The 24,468-nt window shown below is 39.1% G+C and overlaps 1 protein-coding gene across 2 annotated transcripts; it reads left to right on the top strand.

Moving 5' to 3' along the window:
• On the top strand, nt 1-21,140 carry LOC114248997 (uncharacterized). 2 transcript variants are annotated; one of them, XM_028182452.2, is made up of 9 exons: nt 1-577; nt 4,140-4,275; nt 14,945-15,044; nt 16,068-16,530; nt 17,146-17,235; nt 18,122-18,190; nt 19,001-19,084; nt 19,963-20,042; nt 20,967-21,140. In XM_028182452.2, exons 1-9 carry the CDS (start codon nt 379-381, stop codon nt 20,988-20,990), a joined length of 1,245 nt encoding a protein of 414 aa, XP_028038253.2. In that variant the 5' UTR covers nt 1-378; the 3' UTR covers nt 20,991-21,140. The 2 variants fall into 2 exon arrangements, with proteins under 2 accessions (XP_028038253.2, XP_089593820.1); XM_089737694.1 differs by having other exon boundaries at nt 429-577; nt 4,145-4,275.
• Nucleotides 21,141-24,468: the final 3,328 nt, after the last annotated feature.

Genomic DNA, 24,468 nt, shown 5'->3' with positions numbered 1-24,468 from the left:
ATTCTGTTAATTTTGTGTCACGGTGCGCACGCATCGTAAAATTTCACTCTCATCAGTTTTTCATAACGCGCCTAGAGAAGTTAACTTTAAAATCTTGAGAACAATAATCGATTCCTCGATGAATCGATCTCAAATTTCCATCACATCCATACAAAAGTCGCAAATTCGAAAAAAAAATACATGGAAGGGAAAAGGTGATACATGTCAAACGTTTCAAGGCTATTATGATGATTCCATTTTTTTCAACAACGTGATAAGGCCTGTAAAAAAATAAAGAAATACATACATATGTAACTTTTTACATAATTGTTAGTGTCTTAATGTGCTGTGTCCGTGTTAAATCAGTGCCAATAGCTAATAACGAACTTCTAAAAAGCCATGGGTTATTATTGTACGGTACCACAATGTACATCTTTAGCCGGCAAGACGAAAAACGTGAAATTTCATAAGTTTCCTAAAGATAAGACGATGGAGAAAAGATGGAATGAAATACTGAAGCGCGGGAAACCTGTCACGATATATTCAAAAGTTTGCAGTCTACATTTTACGCAGGCGGACTACAATATTACGACAATGGGTAAGATACGTATCGGGTTTTTCCGTTTACACGAATTTATTTTTTTAACATTTTAACACTCGAACGTGAGTCATTGTGAATGTTTGTGTATTTTTTTTTTGTCGTAATGCTACTAACCTCTACGCAAAGAAATTGAAACTATAGTTCGTAAAATGTATTAGGGGATGCGAAAAACTCTTAGTACATATTTATCCATAATATAGACATGGCAGTTTGATGCATGCATTCAGTATGATTTTAAGGTGTGCGAAACAAAGAAATAGAATTGTTATCAAACAAAGGATGTAAATACAGAAATTGTTTCTCAAAACTTGCCATAGTTTAGATTCACAATAACATATACCCTGCAACAATTGAAAGTCAGCTGAGCTCAGTGTGCTGGAGTTTCTGCCAATCACCATTATCAGTTCATGAAGACCCTAAGTAGAAAATATTGCTAGCATAGCTAGCAAATAATGTTCTCGTCAACAAGGCTACCATCGCCTTAGCTACTTGGTGTAAAGTTAGATAAAGGTGTAAATTTACTATTGCACAGTCTTCCCAAATACCCACTGTAAACTGCTACAATTGTAATGGTGATCTAAAGAGAATCACAATATATGTTATTGCTAGTAAATATTTGAATCATCGTACCCTCTTTACTTCATTTTACTTAAAGCATTCGTTATTGGTAATCATTGTTTTTAACTGACTGAGTTTCTCGCTGGGTTTTCTCAGTGGGTCGCGTTTCTGATGCGGTAGTAGATTCTGTGAAGTACTGCTCTTGCTAGGGTCCATGTTAGCACCACTCCGGTTTGAGCCCCATGAGCTCACCTATATGTTACGGTGAAACTGATATAGCCTCTCAAGGCTATCAGCATAGGTAGGAAAAAAAATTTTTTAATTTAAGTATTGTATAAAATTGTGATCTCTTTCCCCAGGTCACCGCTCCCATGGTGGCAAGTGGTTACTCGAGCCCATAGTTATCGCAATGTGAAACTCACTGTGATCTTTGAAGTCTATACCTAAATTGTATAGTAAATATGCAAAGTTAATTTTTTTGCAGATTTCATTTTTGCTACATGTTGGAATATGTAAAATCATAGGAAAGTGTTGTTTTAAAATTCAGAATGAATGAGCATTTGTGATCTCAGATGTGCCGAAGAACACTTGGCAATACCACAAATGTAGGAATCATTTATTTTTATCATCAATCAAATAGATCCTCGTCTGTTGAGCATCTGGATTCCGGAGGGACCGATTGTCATTTTACTTATTTTAGCACTTCAACAGGTGAAAGGATAATGAGTGGCTACCTTCATTCGGGAATGATTGCTCAAAAGCAATGGCAAGCAATACACATCAAACAGCACCACAGTAATAGTGAAGGATTGGAGATTAAACTGTAAAACTACTTTTAATGATCAATAAAAAATATTGGGAAAAAATGATCACACATGGCTTGAGTCTGAGAGAATTTGCTAACACTAGTTCTAGTGAGAGTAGTGCTTCTTAGAATTTACCACAGGATCAGAAACGTGACCCACTGAGAAGATTCAGCCAGAAACTCAGTGGGCTGTGTCTGTGGGTCAATTTACTCATCAAACTCATTCGACAGGCTCAATGAGAACAGAGACCGATGCTTGTGGTACCCAAAAGCACCGATAGTGAATCGGGAGGATCCGCAATGACGTGTTTAGGGCGACGTCGACTGTTTATCATTCGGTCCGCAGGGTCGGGTGATTGGATGCGAGTGCGCATATATAGATAAACATTCAGACAAAGGGCAAATAAACCTATTAAAGACTCATTCGAACGTTCACGAATGATTGTCCGATGCGGGAATCGAACTCACGACCCTTGGCGCGACAGGAGCGCTAACTACCGCGCCACCGAGTCAGCGATTATTCAATTCTTTTAAATTCTTCGTTCGCTAAGTCCTTTTTATTTTTCCTACCTAAGCTGATAGCCTTGAGAGGCTATTTCAGTGTAACCTTAACTAGTAGGTGAGCTAACGGGTACAAACCTGATGACGTTGCTAACACGAACCCTAGCAAGAGCCGTGCTTCGCGGAATCTACCACCGGATCGGAACGCGACCCATTGAGAAGATCAGGAGAGAAACTCAGTGGGCTGTGTCTGAGGGTTAATTTACTCGTCGAGCCCCGACGGGTTCGACGAGAACGATGACCGGTGCTTGAGGTACCTAAAAGCACCGTTAGCGGATCGGGAGGATCCGAAATGACGTGTTTTGGGCGACGTCGAGTGCTTTCCATTCTGTCCGCAGGATCGGGAATGTAGTTACCGGCGGCCACGATGAGAGGGTTCTCGTGTCGTGAGGCTTTATGGAAGTGGATGCTGAGTCCGGTGCGAACACGCCGCGTGGAACAAAACCGACAAACTCATTTGCCCGGGTTTTTCATTAATTGCAAACAATAACATCATTATCAACTGCACTCGTGCGCTGTGCTCTCTGGGGGGATTCCTGCAGTTGAAAAATAACATATATTCTATGTATAAAACGCGATATTTTGATAGCGGAATGTCGAATGTCAAACATGAATGTTAGACTGTATGTATTCCATAGGATTTTTGAATAATATATGCTATTTATATAATTAAGAGATCATACGTATTTTAAGCGCTATGTACATATGGTAGGCGATGCTAAAAAGGGCTAAGGTACCTACATAAAATTGCCTTTTAATTATCTCACGTATAATTCGGGCTTAAAACAAGTTTGAAGATGTATCAAAGATCACGTTTTCATTTTGAATGAGCGGCTGGGGAATTCTCGAGTGGTGATCGCGTACCGAAAGACGTGGCGTGGGTTGACCAGAAAGACGTGGGGGCTCCAGTAACTATTTAACACCAGATGGGCTGTGAGCTCGTCCACCCATCTAAGCTATAAAAAAAAAACTATTTAACACTTAAAACACTAACAAAACACTTGACAAATCGCATTATTCTGCTTCGCTTCGAGTAGATTTGATTACTACTCGTAACTGCCTTCGTGTCATCTCTGCAACGCTTTTGTAGTTGATACGACATCTCCACAATTAACGAGAACATTCTTGACAGGTCGAGTAGCTTCGATATGTGTTTCCGCTATCTGACAATAGATGGCGTGGTAATTCTCGAGCGTTCTCGGTTTTAATAGTTTCTTTGATATTCGCTTCCGCAATTCGACGACAGATGGCGTTGCTCTTACCGACGTAACAATATCAGTCTTCAATCTAACCAATACGAACTCCAAGATACGCTTTCTTGATATACCTATGGCCATCCCCCTCTAACCAGCTTTAGAGGCTTTTGGTTTTTGTAGGAGAAACAAGGGCTCTGTGTTAAATTACTGCCCATAGACAACATGAGTCTATTCTAGTGCTAAAAGTGGAGCTTTTGAGCAATTTGCAACCTATGCTCCCCACAATATTCCAGTTTTGTGTTATTATTTAAGAAACCAGCCTGATGCTGAGTGGTCTCAGATGCTCATATTCATCAGCAGTGCTGGGGGCAAGATGGAGGGGGTGGTGGTCTGGAGCAGTGTAGACAGTTTTCGATTTATTTAATATCTCTTCTCTCAGGACAGTGGAAGACGCTTAACAAGGATGCTGTGCCTTCGCAGAACTTGCCGAAACTGAACCCTGATGGCTCCGTCATGGTTATAAGGAAGAGTCGTACAGTGAAATACAAGGAGACCAAGAAACACGAGATGAACGGGTAAGATTAGAGAAATCTATATATATAAAAACAAGCTATTGCCCGCGACTCCGTCCGCGTGGAATAGTTACTTTGGCATAACGCTAAATTTTACCCCCCACTTCATTTACGTAGAAAGTGAAAATATTTTTGAATTATAGAATGTTAAGGAGCTATTTAAACCTCTATTTTGAAACATTCTTTATTGGTGCTCCACTTGTATTGGTCTTACCGTGATACTATATAGCCTATAGCCTTCCTCAATAAATGGGCTATCTAACACTGAAAGAATTTTTCAAATAGGACCAGTAGTTCCTGAGATTAGCGCGTTCAAACAAACAAATTCTTCAGCTTTATAATATTAGTATAGATGAATTGCTGTTCGTTAGTCTCGCTAAAACTCGAGAACGGCTGGACCGATTTGACTAATTTTGGTCTTGAATTATTTGTGGAAGTCCAGAGAAGGTTTAAAAGGTAGATAATTATGAAAATGCTCGGAATTAAATAAAAATAACAATTTTGTTTTTCCTTTGATGTGTATTACTTTTGTTTGTTTTAAGTTTATTTTATACAAAAGTTTAAGTCTTTTATTTATCGATTGAGGCACTACGAAGTCTGCCGGATCAGCTAGTATCTATTAAAGTACATGGTCCATCGTAAGCTTTCAGCTATGGACCGGTTTTACTCCTTAAATTCGGGGACTAGAAAAATAAAAAAAGAGACAATTTTTTTCATTCAATTATCTAAATATTTATTTAACTTGTTTTCATTAGTTAGGACCTTCAATTGATTTCTATTTTTTATAAAATTAAATAAACTAGTCGTCCCCCAGTAGTCGAAATTCGACTATAATTAATTGATATTATAAGTTTGAACATTATTATGATTCTATTATCAAATACTACTTCTACAATCACAGATATCGCCAAAATTACACTACGAGTATATACAAATAGTAATATTAAAGACCAACAATATTAATTTAATCTTAATTTGACCACAGACTTTAAACATTAACAAAAGTTTGACAATAAACAAAGAGTATATAAATATGTGCTGTGTCAAATACATGGTAGTGTGTGTAATGTTATATTTATCGATTTAATGTGTTTTATGCACAATTTAAAAAAATATTAACATTCTACACTCCTCCGGCCGCGCAATTTTCGTAAAAAGGGGTACAAAGTTTTTGCTTCAGGTATTAATTTAAAGACATTAATTAAATAAATATTAATTTACTTCAAGGAAGACTAGACTGACAGATTAACTTAAACTAATAGAATAACAAATCGAAAACAGAAAGTTCTTCAAATGAGGTTTGCGCAGAGTACTTAACTGTAGGCAGCGGCTTGGCTCTGCTCTTGGCATTACTGAAGTCCATGGACGATGGTAACCACTCACCATCAGGTGTGCCGTATGCTCGTTTGCCTACAATGGGAATTGAGAAAAAAAAATTAATAATAAAAACAATTTAAAGATCCTCACCAATGAAGCGCAAGTTAAATTAATTAATTTATTTATTTATTTGGGAATTCAAAAGTACAAAAACATATAATATATTAAAAATAGATAAACAAACACCAAACTAGTTTCCTCAGTCAACATTAAACATGAGTCCTCTACTCAAAACAAAAACAAAAAAGAAAGAAATTTATAAAGAAGACGGAAAATCGTGGGCCAAAAATGTAATAACTTGGAATGTAGTCTAAAAAATTTGTCATATTTTTTTATATAAGAATATAAAAAATCACCTCAATCCTCTTTCTGGGACCGGAGAAAAATGAGAAAGTTAGTTTTTGTCGGTATAACGGTGTGATCGATTTAATTAATCGATTACAGGATTATAAAAAGAAAAACATTGCACTAGGTAATTAATGCAACGTAATTAAATGAGCGATTTATACTTGTTGTATACAAGTGCGGTATACGCCGGATTTAATTGCGATTATATACATAAATGAAGAAAAAGTCTATTATTACTTAACAAAGTAATATGATTATCGATTTCAAATCGATTAAAATCGATTGTATTTTTGATGACAGCTTTGACAGTAAGCTGACATGACGTTTGTTCACAGATTATACAATTATTTTTTGGCGCTTGTTGGTTTTTTCTGCTCTACTCGTTTTGTATCTTCGACGCATTTTGAGTGTGTATCTATCGGGCTGTTTTTATATTTTCAACGATCACTGCTTTATTATTACGGATTCCAACTCTGCCAGCCTTGTACGACAATTGCTTCTACACTGGACACCGAAGATCGCTCACACGTTTGACTTGAAATTGTTGCATTGGATACTGTTGAAATTATGGATCGCTGTGTGAATTGTGGGATAGCAATTCCATATTCCATATATCATTGATATTCATTCATAATATGACATTTAAAAGATTATCCAATGGATATAATAAACATTTACTTATGCTTAAATAAGTTATTATTCAGCTCTTTCAAAGAGATTGTAACATAACCTAACTTTTACTAAATCTTTATTAACTCGGCTCTCAGATTGAGAAAACTTTTATAATTTTCAGCAAGGTACTGATAAATCTGAATCTATTAATTCATATTAGTTTCATCACGTTACATTCGGGCCCAAAAATGTATGTAATCGTTTCAGTCTCCTTTAAGTTCACAAAAAACACCTCACAATGCGCTCATATAAATATATCCATCTCTATTTTATGTGTGTACATGTTTAAATTATTATCTTTATTTAAATATTTCTTCTGTTCGTGTGTTTGTCACTGAAATCCTAAACGACTGGACCGATTTTAATTATTTTTTTGTATGCGTTTGGGTGGCTCTCTGTATGGTTTAGATTCACAGCCCGCAAGATGGCGCTGCAGTCGGTATCTTGGTTATTTATCTTTCCTAGAAATAATTTATATGACAAAACAATGTTTGCCGGGCCAGCTAGTATATCTTAAAACTTTATAATACACATCGGACTTAACTCAGCTTGAAGTTAATAAAGTTAAAACAAAACTAAATATATTCATCATCAAATATATTTACTAACTATCTCGATACTACTTACGCTAGCTAAGCGTTCAGTGTACCTAGTGCTAATTTTTTAACGTTCTCGATCGCGTAAAAGTTAACTCAAATTTATGAAGTGTGCTATCATAACATCCCATCTTGCCTAGATACGTAGGCGTTGGTTCTACTCCAGGGCTTAACATCGACCTTCGCTTCCTCCACGATATATACGCTGTCTATAGGTTCCTCTCTCAATTTTATAGCATTAAAAAAATGCCAAGCGATGAGAGATTATTAAGGTGTCGATGAAAAGTACCATCACCGTGAATTTAATCAAATATTATAACAAATATGTAGCTTGTATAAGTATTATAAATATGTTTCGCAGGTATTTATTTAAACGTTAGGTATTTACAAGTGATACTATCCAAACGTTCTTTAATGGGCATTAAAGATTTTAACCACTGATATCTGGATACTGATCTGGTTATCTGAGAACTAAACCAATAGAATGTCAACATATTGTTACGCCGGTAAGAGTAACGCCATCTATCGCCCAATAGGCGAACGAATATCGAAAGATCTAGTAGTAGCTAGAACGCGCGACAAGTACAACGCCATCTATTGTCAGATAGCAGAAACACATAATACTAGAATTTTGTAGAATATTCTTGACGATTCTAGGGATTTCGTCACGACTATAAAAGCGTTGCAGAGATGGCACGCAGTTAGTCAGTAATCGAAGTGTTTGTTGAGTGTTTTAAGTGTTCTAAGTGCTAATACGGTTTTAATTTGTACTTCGGTAGATTTTTTTATCTATCCCGAACCCCCAGCGCGTAATAATATTACAAGTAACCATTCGTGAAAACAGTTCTACGTGTTTCTCGAGAAAAGCGGTATTAATCGATCAATTCAGGTCGAGTACTTTGGTAATATTGCTCGGAAAACACCTGAAGCTTAAAGAGACTGTAGGATGCTTAACGACGGAGGGAAGTTCTTCCACTGAGCGGGTGATATTGCTCGGTAGACCGACGGTCCCAATCTTGTTATTCGGAACTTCTATTGCAAGCTCATCTTGAAAATGTCGTAAGTGAGATTCAGGCATTTGTCAAATATCTTGTGTTGTATGATGGCTACCGCCACAGAGACTATCCGTGACAGGGAAGATCGAGGGAAAGAGACCGCCTACAAGAGACAAGTTGGTTAGATCACATCCGCACCACACTAGAAACCCCATTCCACGAAGCCCTTCACGCGGCGAAAGATCGGAAACCCTAGAAAGACATATTAATAAAGTCCTGTCTAAACATGATGGCCACGACCTTCAGCAGTGAGGAAACGAGGAGGAGAGTTCAGCGAATTTGTGCCGAAGAAATATAGACATTTCTGGCCATTAGGTAGCCGTAAAGGGCGAGATAGTAGATGTCGTTAGGGCCTCTAGGCCTTTACTACCTGGTTCATTCTAGCGTCTGTCTGACCCTTAATCGCATAGTCTGCCTGCGATGTGAACGTACCTTAACAAATACTTGACTATGATACTAAAATTGATTCATTATCAATATTATTTATACACAATTTTGTTGTTCTCAACGTGTTTCTATTGAAAACCTTTTTTTTTTAAATAAACAATGCAAGAGCTTTTTAAAGCTTCGACATGTTTGATGCGTCCATGTCGTTATAATGTTACTAGATGATGACCGAGCTTTGCTCGGCTTTATTTTTATTTTTTATAACGCTATTTTGTTGTGTCTTTAAAGCAGTAAAAATATTATTGAGTTGTCACTCCTGGCTTTATTTTTTATTGCCCTTGTAGGCAGACGAGCATACGGCCCAACTGATTGTGAGTGGTTACCGTCGCCCAAGGACTTCACCAACGCTAGGCGTAAAGCCAAGGCGCTGCCTACCGCAAATCCTCATCTTTCTTCATCAGTCACGACTAAGTGGTAAGGTGTCTGGACACACTGCCACCGTTCAAACAAAAAAATGTCTGCATTTTGACCATAGACGCATAAGCATATTTTGCGGTAGGCAGCGGCTTGGCCCTGCCCCTGGCATTGCTGAAGTCCATGGGCGACGGTAACCACTCACCATCATGTAGGCCGTATGGTCGTTGGCCTACAAGGTCAGTCAATAAAATAAAAAAAACGATTTATAAAAGCGCACAACAAAAAGCACGCTATTTTTAAACGAAACAAAAAGCATGCTATTTATATTTATATTAAGTCAAATTCGTTACCCACAGTCTCGATTTCCGCGGCTGTAATGGCGCGGTTTATTTTGACGTTAGAAAATGGCCTCCCAACAAAAGAACTCTTGTAAATATATGTAAAGAAAAACCTTTATTATTTAAAAGTGTTGAGTTTTTAAAAAGGATTTTTCTTTAGTGTCATTGAGTGAAGTCTGGCATTCAGTAAAAAAAGAGTTCAGTTTTGTGTAGTTTAATACTGTTTAATTTTTAATATTGTTTTTAAAGCTTTAAAAGTTGTTTTCTTATTATATCACAGAAAACAAAATGAAGTCTTTTATTGTTTATTCATTCTGAAATACCCTATATCCATTATATTTGAATCTGTAATGAACTAGGTAGGTAATGATTGTTGTTTTCCTTAGGTCCCCTTATCAGAGCAGCGATAGAAGCAACCTAGCGCCGCGCGTTTCGCCATCAGATGTATACATCCTTATTGTCGAATAATAACCGCGAAATGGCCAAGAGCCTGTGACTTTTCGGATATCTTTATCGTCGACTCAGTGATAAAGCGTTGAACAGTTCTTCTGGCAATGACCTAGGATTATCTGAACGATGAAAACACAAATGGTATATATAGTGCTGTGTAAGCCAATCTCATTTCGATTCAATATCGATTCATTAATGATTCGAATCGGTTCACGTCACTTCGATCCTTTTGAAGACACGGAACCCGCAAAGGTGATTCGGTGGATCAACAATGGATTTGGATTGCTTTATCGAAAACATTTGGCCGCGAGTGCTCACCAAACCGATCGGTGATTTGGATATCAAAAACGGCTGCTACACGCATGCAGAGTGAATATTTCGTGAGGTGGTAAAATAGTGATTCTGGATGCCAAAAGCTTTCGGTCAGTTGGGGCTCGTAGTGGAAAATTGGCAAAGACCCCGTATACGAGAAGGTCGCTAGATGAATGCTGGAGCTCCTTGAGGTACCTCAAAGCCGAGGATCTTCCACCCCCCTCAGCTATGAACAAGGAACTGAAGGAGTGAATGGGCCGTGATAAAAGTGACACTGGTCTTTTTTTATGTCTTAGATGGGTGGACGAGCTCACAGCCTGGTGTTAAGTGGTTACTGGAGCCCATAGGCATCTACAACGTATATGCGCCATCCACCTTGAGAGATGATTTCTAAGATCTCAGTATAGTTACAATGGCTGCCCCACCCTCCAAACCGAAACGCATTATTGCTTTACTGCTTCACGGCAGAAATAGGCAGGGTGGTGGTACCTACCCGCGCGGACTCACAAGAAGTCCTACCGCCAGTAATTACGAAAATTATACTTTTTGCGGGTTTAATTTTTACTACATGATGTTATTCCTGAAGGAACCGTGGAAGTCAATCGTGAACATTTGTTAAGTACGTATTAAGTGATTCTTTAGTAATCTTTTTTTTTTATTTCCCCTTTAAGGAGACGAGCGTACGGTTCACCTGATGGTGAGTGGTCACCGTCGCCCATGGACGTCAGCAATGCCCGGGACAGAGCCAAGCCGTTGCCTACATCTCTTTAATTTTAAGTTTATATACGTTATATATATACATAGATATTGTCAGAAGCAGAAGTGTACCAAGATTCGTATGATACATTAAAATCTGCCTGTTCTGTTTTTCACGCATTGACCATACATTGGCTGTAACATTGTGAGCGTTTCCTGTGTTATTTGTACATTCTTTTGAAATTGAAACTTTTCATTATAACGGAAGCAACATCGAAATTAATTGTAAATTGCCAATTATGAGCTAGGTATTTACGAATGGGGAGTAAAAGTTAGAGAGGGAATGCGTCGCGAGAAGGGAATGTCTCGCCGTCTCACTCGCACGCCCGCAACTCAAATGTGTGACGTCACGACACGTTATTTGTTTTTATGTTTTTTTTTTATAATTTTCCTCCCCTATTAACGGAATGTAAAAAGTACATAATAATATCGAGGAGTGAAAGACTATTTGGTTTAAGCGACATTTTTTGCAACTACAGGAGAGTCATTCAAAGGTTTAAATTTTGAAAAAAATACCATAGCAATAAAACACTTTTTCAGCTATTTCTATGTGGTAAAATTAGTTCAAGTTCAATTAAAAATGTCGACTTTTTGATGCTGATACCAAATAAAATGGACCTTTAATTACAAAGATAAATGTCGCGTGGTAAGCGAAATGTCGCTTAAACCAAATAGCCGTTTCACCCGTCGATATGTGAATGATATATGAATTTGTCAAGGACTATTGAGTAATTTTTAAATCATATAAAAAAAGCAAAGATTTGGTGTAGTAAATGCTCAATCGTTCGTCATACGATTTACCCTCAAATGACGTCACGAAATGTCACTTGAATCACTTCGGTTCTTCGATGGCCGTGTAACAACAATTTAGTGTGTAAATGATACGAATAATATTGTTGAATAAAATATTAATGTCAAAACTTTTTTTTTTCTTCTACACCCACGCATATTTTTCTCCTTTTCGATCTGTTAATGCATAATTCGATTTTGTTAAGTCAGAATCATTCGAAAATCGATAAATACATAGTTAGATGAGTGCTTTGTTTCGGTGTGAGGTTCGTCGAAACTATGGAGGGTAGAGGTAAGGAGAACCGTCTCTGCGTGTGAAAAAGTGTCCGTTAAAATCTGCTAAGTAAGGGTGGCGCTACAGTAGCAACCGGGTAAATTTAAAAAAAAGGCGCTGAAAGTTATTAGAATAAGATAGAGAAATAAAAAAGGACTAAAGCCGATAAGAAAATGCAATCGATGTCTCCACGTTTTACCCACTGCAATAATTTTAGGTTATATTGACGAAATTAGTTTGGACTACGTAAACATGTGAGGTCACTAACTACTCTAGTCATTAAATATATTAAATTTCCTAACTCAGCATACTTCAATTAGTTAACAACTGCTCAATTCATGTCATACCCTGTGCCTATGCTAGCGCCATTCTGGAGGATTTTTGAACTGTTATTTAGTGCTGAAAGTGGGACACTTTTTCAAGTTTCTCTCGTATGAGACGGTTCTCCTTCTATCCTTCACAGTCGATACGCAACCTTTCGAGTCGCAAGAGCCAAAAATTCTTGACAACAATAAACTTGTACTTGCATAAATATATTTTTTGATAAAAAAAACAAACCTAATTATTCATAAGAAAAATATCTATTTATTCTTATATAGGTAGTGTTTTTTTTACAACAAATTAGATAATATATGTATGGTATTATTAGATAATCACTTATTATTCAAGTAAAAAAATTAAACAAACATTTACTTACAACAATAGGCCAAGAGACAGAAATGGTGCCCAATCCTCGTTATTCGATTCAGGACAATTTTTTAATGTTTTTTTTTATTAAATAGTATTTTCGTATGGAACTAAAGAGCCACAGTTATATATCCAAAGAGCCGCATGTGGCTCGCGAGCCGCAGGTTGCCGACCCCTTTTTTTTAACGCTGGGGAATCTGTTTACGGATACCTGGTCGAGAGGGGTAACGGACCGGGCTATGTCGGACTCCGACGCCTCCCGAGAGGAAGAAGGGGAGAAGAGAAGGACCGAGGTCCTTCACCTCCCCCAATTTCTCACAGAAGACTACGCCTTGAAAAAGTTGCGCGAGGCCCTTGCCCCGTAGAACCGACTACCGACTAAACCCCATCGAGCTCCACCACACCGACTACCCGAAATTTACGGTACCGCAGTGCGCGCCGAAAAAGGCTGCCGACCCCTGACCTAGAGAGAAAGCGACAAGCAAGGCTTACTAGTCGCCTAGACCTGTGATGCCGCAAACTTGTTCGACTTTTTGTAGAGAGAAAGTTTTTGGCGACTTCTAAATAGGGGTATGATGAAGGTAGATGGGAGTGGTGCTGCTATGTGCTAAATTGATCGTACAATTAAAAAATTGGCGATCCCCAACAACTTTCTGACGGTCCCCACAGGAGGTCCCTGTCCGGAGTTGGCGCACCATTGGTATAGATTACTATAGATGATGCGCGTAGTTGAACAAGCTCGGAACAAGTTGGGGATCGGATAGCCACACGCATAATAAAGCGTGTGGCTATCCGATCATAATAATGCACGTAATAACGTGAAAACTGTTAGGCATGTGGTAGTTCTATGTTGGTGGTAATAGTGTAATATTCCAAACCTAAATGACTGCTTCATTGGTGATACCAACTCGTGCGGGCATACGATTCTCTCTACTGGTGCTCAAGCGTGGTCTTGGATGTGTCCTTGGCATTGCTGACGCTGACGAAGCTTCATCAGGTGGGTGGTGCTGGATTGTATATCACCAAAAAACAGTATCGGTGACTTCATCGTCGCTCATGACTATCAGCACTGCCAGGGACTCACTCAAGCTTGAGAATTCTCTTTAAACCTTGTCATAGGAAACCCAATCGAATAGTGCTAGTAGCTAAAATGGTGTCTCAAAAGTCGCAAATACAGTGGTCTCAGGCGGTAGTGACTTTTTTCCCCTACCTATTCGCTGGTAGCCTATAGCTATATGGTAGCTGGTAGCTATGCGCGGGTAGGTGAGCTCACGGGCTCAACTTGAGAGAATTTGCCAACACCAGCCCTAGCAAGCGTAGTGCTTTGCAGAACCTACCACCGGATCGGAATCGCGACCCACTGATAAGACCCAGCGAGAAACTCAGTGGCATGTGTCTATGGGTTAATTCGTCGAGCTTTTCGTCGTAATCGACGAGTTCGACGAGGACGATGACCGGTGCTTGAGTGGCCTAAAAGCAGCGAGAGTGAATCCGGGAGATCCAACAAGACTTGTTTCGGGCGACGTCGGCTTTGCGTTACCCCGTCGGGGTCGGATAAGGTAGTAGCGACGAACTGTGCTCACATGAAGGGAGGTGCAGAAGTAAATAGAATATGACGGCACCATCTTAAACATTTCCTCGCATCAACATCATTAGCCGACCACAGTTACATATGGTCGTAGATTCTTCTAAGAGCCCTCATCGCGGAACTTCTATATGTAAGGCCGTGTGTAACTTTAGTGGTTCCTTCAGTACGCCCTTCAAGCCAAGCCTCGGCATTCGAAGAGGATGACAAGGTCGTTACTGGATGGATATTGCATAGAGAGCGCGATCCACTAACGGTCCTTTTAGGTACCCCAAGCATCGGTCATCGTTTTCGTCGAACCCGTTGCTTGCGACGAAGGGCTCGGAGAGTAAATGAACCCACATACAAACAGAGCCCACCGAGTTTCTCGCCGGATCTTCTCAGTGAGTCGCGTTTCCGATCCGGTGGTAGATTCTGCGAAGCATTGTCCTTACTAGGGTTCGTGCTAGCCACATCGTCAAGTTTGAGGCCCGTGAGCTCACCTACTAACCCGGTGACGCCGATATGGTCTCTCTAGACTAGACCATCAGTTTAGATAGGAAAAAAAAGAAAATTCAAATTTAAATTCCAAAAAATATGAAAACCAAGTCTTAATATGCAGCTAAAGATTTGGTTTATTTGAATTCTAGCGAAAAATCTGAGAGAATATGGGGGATCACACCACAGAATCACGGCCAGACGAATATGAATCCAGATTTGCCGCTGTCGTGCACGGAACAAGATATTAATGTAAGTTTTAATTAATAATTATTGAAACTTTCCACTGCCGTGTAGGTCACCGGTGCCCTACGCAGCGCACTGAAGCAATTATGTCGATTTCTGTTACTAAGGTGCCGGAATTTCGAGTAGACTCTAGGAAAGACGAATCTGAAGATACTGAGAAGGACTGGTGGTAGGTCCTCTTAAAAAAGAATGAACATTAACATTTCGCACAATAGTCCAATGTAAATATGTAATATTAATGTAAAGTATCCAAAACGTAGTGGTGGTAGGTCCTCTTGTGAGCTGGCTGGGTACCACCACCCTGCCTATTTCTGCCATGAAGCAGTAACGCGTTTCGGTTTGAAGGGCGGGACAGCCGTTGTAGCTATACGGAGACCTTAGAACTTATATCTCAAGGTGCGTGTCGCATTTACATTGCAGATGTCTATGGGCTCCGATAACCACTTAACACCAAGTGGGCCGTGAGCTCGTCCACCCATATAAGCAAAAATTAAAAAGGAATCTATTTCTAAGAGACCCAAAAGACTAAAGCGTACAAAAGAAGACAAGGTTAGGTAATTCAGGCGCTTAGTAACAGTAATGGACATAATAACTTCAGTGCGCCGCGTAGGGCACCGGTGATCTACACGACAGTCAAAAGGTCAAACAACAAAAAATCGTGCAACCGCTCATGTGTCTAGTATAACTATAGTGGTAGTAATGGCTATAACACGTCGGCCTCCCCACCCTTAAAATTGGAACGCCTTACGTTTATGCCTCCTGGAAGACGTGGTGGTGGTACCCGCGTAGCCGTGCGGGATTACGTATCTTATTAAGGGTTTGATTGTTATTACACAATGTTGTTCATTCATCGTGGCAGTCATTTGTTAAGTACGCGTATTTCATTAGAAGAATATGTACAGTAGTCGCATCACTCGATGCGAATGCATTTTACGCCATGACGTCTTCAAACAAATCGAGATTGATAGAAGCTACGTATTTAAAACGTTTGTAACGTTAAACTAATTTGTACAGTAAATTAACTTGCAGCTTTCGTGCAAAATGCAGTACGTAACGTCCCTAGCGAGCGAACCTTCGCCCCCCCAGCTGCGGACGCAGCCGCTCCCCGTGCGCCCCAAGAAACAGGACGCGTTCATGCAGACCGACCCCGTGCCGTCGGACGAGGAGCCCAGGGACAGCTACGCGGACTGCCTGCCGTACAAAGACGACTACATACCGCAGACGAACGAAGAGTACAACACAGAGGCGGAGAAGTACGCGCTGGAGAGGAAGAGTCACTATGAGAAGACAGAGTTCCTCGAGAAGTACCGGAGCGACCTGTACTACCCGGACTCGGTCGAGATGCTCAAGAATCAGCAGCAGAACCTCCAGCTGCTGCAGGACGAGCGCAGGATGAACGGGAACCAGGGTTTCTTCAACGAGGCCGAGATCAAACAGGAAATAGACATACCGGTCGACGATGAAAAGTATTTGTACGAGCGGAAGGACGTGGGTGAGTTACCGGAGCCAATCGCGTTTATTGGCCAGCACTCTCCCCTCTTTCCCCGTGGTGTGGGGTGGGGGGTGAGATGACTAAAGGATTTACCGGATAATTAATTCGCTGGGTCTGTGATGCCACCTTCAGACATGAGGTCGAAGCTATTAGTAATTAATTTGTATTTATAATGGTTTGCTCTATCATTAAAACTGGCACACACGATCACTTCGCGGCAGATAGAGATAGGGCAGTGGTAACTTCCTGAGTGGGCTCACCATACGCAGTGTCACCAGTCAATCCGAACGTAGTATGCTGGTATAACACTGGGAGAAAGCTGCTTCTCCTATCCGGTGACTTTCTTAGTCGTCTCACCCTACTCACGGAAGAGATCGGGGTATCTCTCCCATGTTCTTATCGAAGTGGTTAGATCTTATGAATTCAAGTATTTCTTTTCGGAGCTTGGACGATTAAATTTTTTTTAAAATTTACACTGGTCAGAATGTGACCGCAAAACATGTAAAATGCAATTTAAAAAAAAGAAAGTAAAATTGTTTTTAGAAAAAAATGTAAAATCGTTTTAAATCACGATAATAGCGGTTTGATTGAACTGTTTAATTTTGACCCACACAGAAGTGGAAGCGGTCTACAGCGACAGCCAGAGACAGATAATAATCGAACACATACAGAACCAAGTCAAACAGGAGCCGGACCTGAGCAACGGTGAGCATGCTCATTGGATTAATAATTCCAGCTAACGAACGATCACGGGTGTGTCCACCCCTTGTCGGCGACTGAGGGACGCCTTGGAGAATGGACAGCAGCGGTCCCTGCGAGCACTCACTGATACTATGTCTATATCTAACGCAAAACAACCATGTTTTCTAATTGATGTCCCTGGGCTCAGCTACCGGGTGAGTCGTAAGCTCGGTCGGCGATTAAAGCAATAGACACAGAGCAATAGTCGCCTTTGTGTGATTAGTGACCGCTGTACAGGCCGGCTGAGCCTAGACTTGTCTCACGCTTCATCCTGGCTTTGGGCAATTGCACCCGGGACGGGTCTTAGTAGTTGAATAACTTAAAATAGAAGAACTGTGTTTTATTTTGATCAAGCGATCCTCATCGCTGTTTTAGAGCAACGTAAAATTATTGTATTATTATCGGTCCTTGATGCTCGTGCTAATTGTCATGTCAATGAGATGTCTTAAAGTCTTACATAGATGTATAGAAACAAGATAAGCCATTTGAAACTATAATAAATAACCACGTTCTATCACCAAATGTCTTCTTGATTTAAAACCAGAAGATGTTGATCCTTCATTATCTCCACGTATAAGGTGATGGACACTCAAGGCTGGTGGTGGGGGCATTGGGAGCCCCTACTGGTAGGTATCGCCTGTTTCTATCATGAAGCAGTTATGCGTTTTAGTTTGAAGTGTGGGAAACTGACTAAGAACTCCTGTCTCAATGTGGGCATTTACGTTGTAGCTGTCTATGGGCTCCGGTAACCACATAACACCAGTTCTACTCTGAGCTAGTCCATCCAATTGAGCAATTAAAAATAACTATAATCGACTATGTCAATAATAAATCTATTGTTATCTTTTAGGCTGTGAAAACCTGTGTCTTCAGCCTCAGAGCAGTCCATACTATCAGAACGGTCATAACGATGTCAACGGTAAGTTTCAATGACGGCTATTCGATTTTATGACTGGCAGTAGAAGATATTATAGGTCCATAGCTAGCATCATCGTATTTCGGCAGCGCTACCGTCACGTACTCCGTTTTGAAGATGCAGTAGCTAGTAACCTCTTCCTGGATTGCCACGTCCATGGCTACCGGTGACAACACCAGGTGAACCCTAAGGTCGTCGAGTAAAAATGAAGAATGATCGAGAAGATCTTGGATATTGATCACCGTCGGACCTGACCACGATATACCCAGTCGAGTCTCTGCTGGGTGGTTGAAGAGATTGCTCTTAGCGATAAGACATCCCATTATAATTTTGTCGTATTTAATGTTTTGCATTTTTGTTTATTTTGGTGTACAATGAAGCATACTCTATTTCTGTAGGATTCTATAGGAGTTAGGTTACTAAAAGATAGCAAATACATTCTGAAGCTATTGTTTTAAGCTAATTATTGTATCGACCGGTTAATGTCGACTGCTGTCTCGTGGTAGCTCAGAATCCCGGGAACTCCAATAGCGTCCGATTATGCCCCAGTGCATCATCACAAGATGTACCAGTATTGCACGCCGCTAGTGTTTGTTCATGAAGCTCTGTATATTGTTCGATGATTACTACTACATAACCACTGCCACTACTACCACTACCACCTCCACTACTACTACTACCACCTCCACTACTACTACCTCTACTACCTACTCTACTACTACTACTGCTATTACTACTACTACTACTACTACTATTACTACGACTACTACTACTAGGACACGTTTTAAAATACGTTTTGTGATCGTTTGACAGTCGTGTACTACGATCAGGTGTCACGTCCCGGACCCGAGCTCCTGATAGCGAAACAGAACGCCCTGGCGGCGCACACGCAACTCTGTAAGTTTATTCGAACGTGTTTCTAGTTATTTTGACGAGTAGAAGAGCTCACCTAGTGCTTAAGACATCATCGTGGTCACCAGTTTTTTTTTCGCAGAACCTCCTAGGTTTCCGCGCCTAAACTCTATTCCAATTACGAAGTTCCTTTTGAAACTTCTTAGAACGTAACTCTACACGTTTCGCATAATTTGAAATAATAATCATTTTTTGTTCATAGTCGTAAACATCATTTAATTAATACACAATCAATCTAAATCATTATACAATTAATTCACACACACACACACAATCAACATAATAATAACATCTGTCTCATGGGACTTCGTAATTGGAATTTAGTATAAGAGGCACGCGGGGTATGTGAGACTTGACGGTCTGTAAATGTTGGGAGCAGACCGCGGGCACAAGGATGCCAGGCTTGAGACCCGAGATCAAAATTTCCATTGTCTTAAGTAGCGGAAGGATACAGAGCGTCGGTGCCGACCACCAGAGTGTTGTATATCAGTTGAAATACTTTAAATCACTCGATATTGTTGAGCTATCTAATATTTGAGGTGGTTTAATCGATTAAATGCGTTTTTACATAGTCATCCGTGACCGGTAATTGTGTAAAGTATTCGAAGTTTGTGTCACACGGTGTTAAGTGATTACTGGAGCCCATAGACATCTACAACGTAAATGCGCCACCCACCTTGAGATATAAGTTTTAAGATCTCAGTACAGTTACAACGGCTGTCCTGCCCTTCAAACCGAAACGCATTACTGCTTCACGGCAGAAATAGGCAGGGTGATGGTGGCAGGTAGGCACCCACCCGTGCGAACTCACAAGACGTCCTACCACCAGTAAATGGGTTTATATGTGGATTATCTTATTCCAGGGCAGAACACGGTGAAAAGACCTTTTTTTTACAGTGAAAATTCGCATTACACCGGATCCCAGCTGCTACATAGATACGAGGTGCGTAACAACTCCAATGACACTGTCAACGTATCGTTATTAACATCCATATTGGCTCTTAAATACGAAAGAAATGAAGACTTTTCGTGTTTTTTAAAATCGTTTTTGCGATAACGTCTCCGGCGATTGAAAGTCGTCGCGGCCTAAAGGATAAGTCGCCCCGTGTGCTCGTATCAATGCGACCAGTGCCACTGTTGGAACCAATACGTACCTGAGACGTGGTCACGAATGACCTTTATGTATGAATAATAATAGGTAGACTGCGGCTTGGTGCTGTCGCTGGCATTGCTGATGTCCACGGGCGACGGTAATCAGTCACCGTCAGGTGGGCCATATGCTCGTCTAATTACAAGGGCAATAAAAAAAAGTTTAATAACTAAAAAGGAATCTCTTGAAACTTCTTATTTGCGTATTTATTTGGTGGTTTGGTTTATTTGGTTTATATGGTGAATGGCTCCAGCCTGGTTTGAAGAATGGAGCAGCTGCGGTACTGGTCGATTGAGAACCCGTATCTCAAGATAGATGGTGGCATTCTTATTGTTTACGGGCTCTCCGGTAAACACTTAACCTCAACTCATCATTCTCCTGCCCTTCTCCCAGTCACCTGGAGTCGGCGCAAGATGTTTTCTCCTTCCATACTCCTCTATCATAGACTATTTCTTCGCTCACTCCCCTCTTACATATATCGTCTTTCACGCAATCCATGCATCCCAAACGCGCACTTCTCAACTTCTCTGTCACAGGTGTCACTTTCAGACTTAACCTTAACAGTTAACCTCAACTAGTGTGCCATTAACCTCTTCACATGTCTACACCATGAATATATAATTAAATAAAACCCTACTGTACTCCGCTCAAGCGGCGGATGCTGAAATGGAAAAAAAAAACAAAAAAATTTAATTGCCTTTTTTGATTATTTTTCAGGATCTCACGAGGATTTTACAGTGATGAAAGACATTCCAAAGTTTATTATGAAATAAAAAAAATTAGAAAAAAAAATGAAAAGAAAAAGAAATGTGTTTAAAAGAAGTTCTCTATGATGACGAAAAATCTCTTTTTATGGTTATATTTTGTAAAGAAAGTGAAAAGAAAAAAAATGGATATATGAAATAAGAAGTACAAATGCGCCCTCGGAAAATAATATATAACTATATTTTATATTATTTGGAAGAAAAGAAAAAAGGTTTTCCTTTTTGTTATTTTTATTTATTTATTTTGTTACTTTTATTTATCTTCTCAGGGGTTGGGCTGCGAGTCAATTGTTGTTTATAGAAAACATTTATGTATATAAAAAAAATGGTAAACGAAGTGTTCGGTTCGTATCTCGGCGATTCGTTTTGGTTCAGCTACGTACTTGACAAACGTATAGGATAAGTGTGCAATGTAATTTTTAAATGGAAGAACTCAAAATCAAATCCGAAATTCTTTTTACGATGAAACGTATAAAATTTTGACCGAAATCTTAAAAAGCATTTTATAAAATTAATTTTAAAAATCGTAAAAATAATTTTAAGGCTTTAATGACGAAACAATAGTCATTCGTGACCGCGGAGTGAAGTGCTCGAAATATTTTACATCTACCTCCCAGCAGCGCTTGATAGTATACAGAATATATATATACACAAATCAGCACAATACAAATATATATGTCGAGGGGTGAAAGGCTATTTGGTTTAAGCGACATTTCGCTTAACACGCGACATTTATCTTTGTAATTAAAGGTCCGTTTTATTTGGTATTAGCATGAACAGTTTAATGTTTTTAATTGAACTTCAATTATGCTTACTCCATTGAAATTGCTGACGAAGTATTTTTGTTATGATATTTTTTCCAAATTTTAAACTTTAAATGGCTTCCCTGTAAATTTGCAAAAATGTCGCTTAATCGAAATAGCCTTTCTCATTTCTATATATATTACTTAGTACACTTTCGACTTAATATAACCGTTAATGAAACTTCGAGTACTTTACGATTCTCGTGGTCACGCGTGACTTTACAGAAATTATGTAAAAATATTTTTAATCGATTCAACGCGATTTTACATTTTAACTTTTGTTTATCTTTTCAAAGTTCATCAGTCGTATTCATGTACTATAACGATTTAGATACAAAAATTAGCTACGTGATTGCTTGATTTAGCGAAATATAGACGAGGAGCTAGCGATGTTTGATAACGCAGTTAAAAAATTATGCAGCATCTATTTGAAATTAATCAATAATATTTTATACGTGATTTACGATTTCTTCTTATTCATTTTAATGTTTTGGCTCCGGCAGGGTTTGTGCATTAGCCAGCGTCAAATAATAAGATAATAAAAAACTAAGGAAACTAATCGCGATATAACATAAATTATTAAAAACGAATTAAATTTAAAAATGAGATGGTATGTGATGAAATACAATCTCAGTAAAATGGTGGTCATTTACTGAGACTTTTTCAGTGGACTTTTTGGAGGATCCCGAGAAGTTACGATCAGCGGCTTTGTTTGATTTTCCCACATTTGTGCACAAACAAACTGCCTCAAGCAAATCATGATTTCTTGATGGGGTAATATCAGATCGACTAGTCGTTCTAGTTTTAATGTTGGCTGATGGAAATTCCTCGCCATATGCACATTAATCGTTCATTTACCGTGAAAAGACAACATCGAAGAGTGAAAGACGTTTAAGCGACATTTCGTTTAACACGCGACATTTATCTTTGTAATTATAAGTGCTTTTTATTTGGTATTAACATCAACAGTTCGATGTTTTAACTGAACTTCAATTAAGTTTACTTCGTTCAAATAGCTGCAGTTTTTTTTGGTGTTACGGTATTTTTTTCTAAATTTTACCCTTTAAAAATGGCTGTAAATGGCCCTGTAAAGTTGCGAAAATTTTGTTTAAACCAAATAATCTTTCATCCTTCGATATCGTTTTTGGTGTGCCACTTTCTTTTTCACATTGCCAATTTCTGTATGTTGCTCGGTTGAAGATATCCAGGGAGCTGGGTGGTTAAGAAAGATTTTCATGACACATAAACCGCGAAGTGATAAACGAATCGAATTTATTTGGCGATTACGGTATAAAATAGTGTGTATGTATTAAAAATTTATAGTTTAGGTGAGAATTTAAAGTTTTGGTCACAAGGCTAAATATATGTTTAAAAAATAATTATTGGTTGTCTGTAATGTCGGTTTACGGACGATAATTTTACGTGATAACGTCAGTAGCGGAACTATTCGAACTGCTAGCTGTGACGTCACGCGAGAAGAGAGATAAACGTGTCACAAGCCAACGTTTAGGCCGATCGTGCTTCTCTATTGCTTGTTCCGCGCTCTCGCTCGCACGCTCAGGCTCGGGCGGAACGTGACACTTTTATATGCGTGCAGCCGGCGTTCATCGATTTATAAGATGTTATCACTACTAAAACAAAATCGGATATTCTTGCCAAAGCTTTTTCGTACGGGGCGGGCTTGACAAGGTCGCATGCAATCACTCAATCACTAGTCCCATATACCATAAACTTATGGAATCTATGACTAAAAAAAGTTTTTATTTTCGAATTGTTCCATCGATAAATTGACGTAATGAAAATTTAATACGTGTACATTAGAAAGAGCTTACACTGGATTCTGAGCGCGTCCCTAAACAATTGATGCTGGGGATTTGCGAGATTCTCTTTGTTTGTGATATTACGGCATTTGCTTAGTTCGATTTAAGGCGATGCTGTCATCCCCGCTGTATCTTTGAACACTATTCAAGGCTGTATTGATTAAAACTTTATATATATTCATTCGGGAAACAAAATCGATATAATGATACACTAAACTAATGCATTCGTATTATCGATATAATATCGATTCGTGTAAGAATGAAAATGACAATACAATAAAATCGATTATCTTTTTTATAGATTAAAATGTTATTTGACTCTGACCATTGGGTGGGTCCAGATTCCATCTTAGTAATTGAAGGTCCGTTTTATTTGGTATTAGCGTTAACGGTTTGATGTTTTTAAATTAATACTTCTCGTATTATCGATATAATATCGATTCGTGTAAGAGGGAAAATGACAATATAATTACATCGATTAATTATTCGATTAGCATGAGCAAGATGCGAACTAATTAAGCGTAGAATCTTATGTTTGTGAAATGGTATTCGGAGGAGTGGTGGTGGAAATGCGTGTCGGGCCACACATCCGGCAATGCGATTTTAAAAACACACCCCGCAAATACCATATCGAGGTGCGAAGGATATTTCATCTAATACACGACACTTATATTGTAATTAAAGGTGCGTTTTATTTGGTATTAGCATCGACAATTCGATGTTTTTAATCCAATCATAATCACAGACAATTCGAGATTTGCTTTCATTTTCAATAACTCACTTTTTGTATTCGTATTCTTTTTTAATCGGTAACTAATTAACTAAAGCTCCT

The sequence above is a fragment of the Bombyx mandarina genome, chromosome 23, assembly GCF_030267445.1.
Source record: "Bombyx mandarina strain Sakado chromosome 23, ASM3026744v2".
NCBI classification, from domain to species: domain Eukaryota; kingdom Metazoa; phylum Arthropoda; class Insecta; order Lepidoptera; family Bombycidae; genus Bombyx; species Bombyx mandarina.
This window is presented reverse-complemented; position numbering and strand designations above follow the sequence as displayed.

Excerpts from the sequence above, each read along its gene's own strand:
- LOC114248997 (XM_028182452.2), top strand. The coding sequence starts at position 379 with ATGGGTTATTATTGTACGGTACCACAATGTACATCTTTAGCCGGCAAG. Across the intron at positions 17,236-18,121 it reads GGAGCCGGACCTGAGCAACG|GCTGTGAAAACCTGTGTCTT; the intron begins GTGAGCATGCTC and ends GTTATCTTTTAG. Across the intron at positions 18,191-19,000 it reads CGGTCATAACGATGTCAACG|TCGTGTACTACGATCAGGTG; the intron begins GTAAGTTTCAAT and ends ATCGTTTGACAG.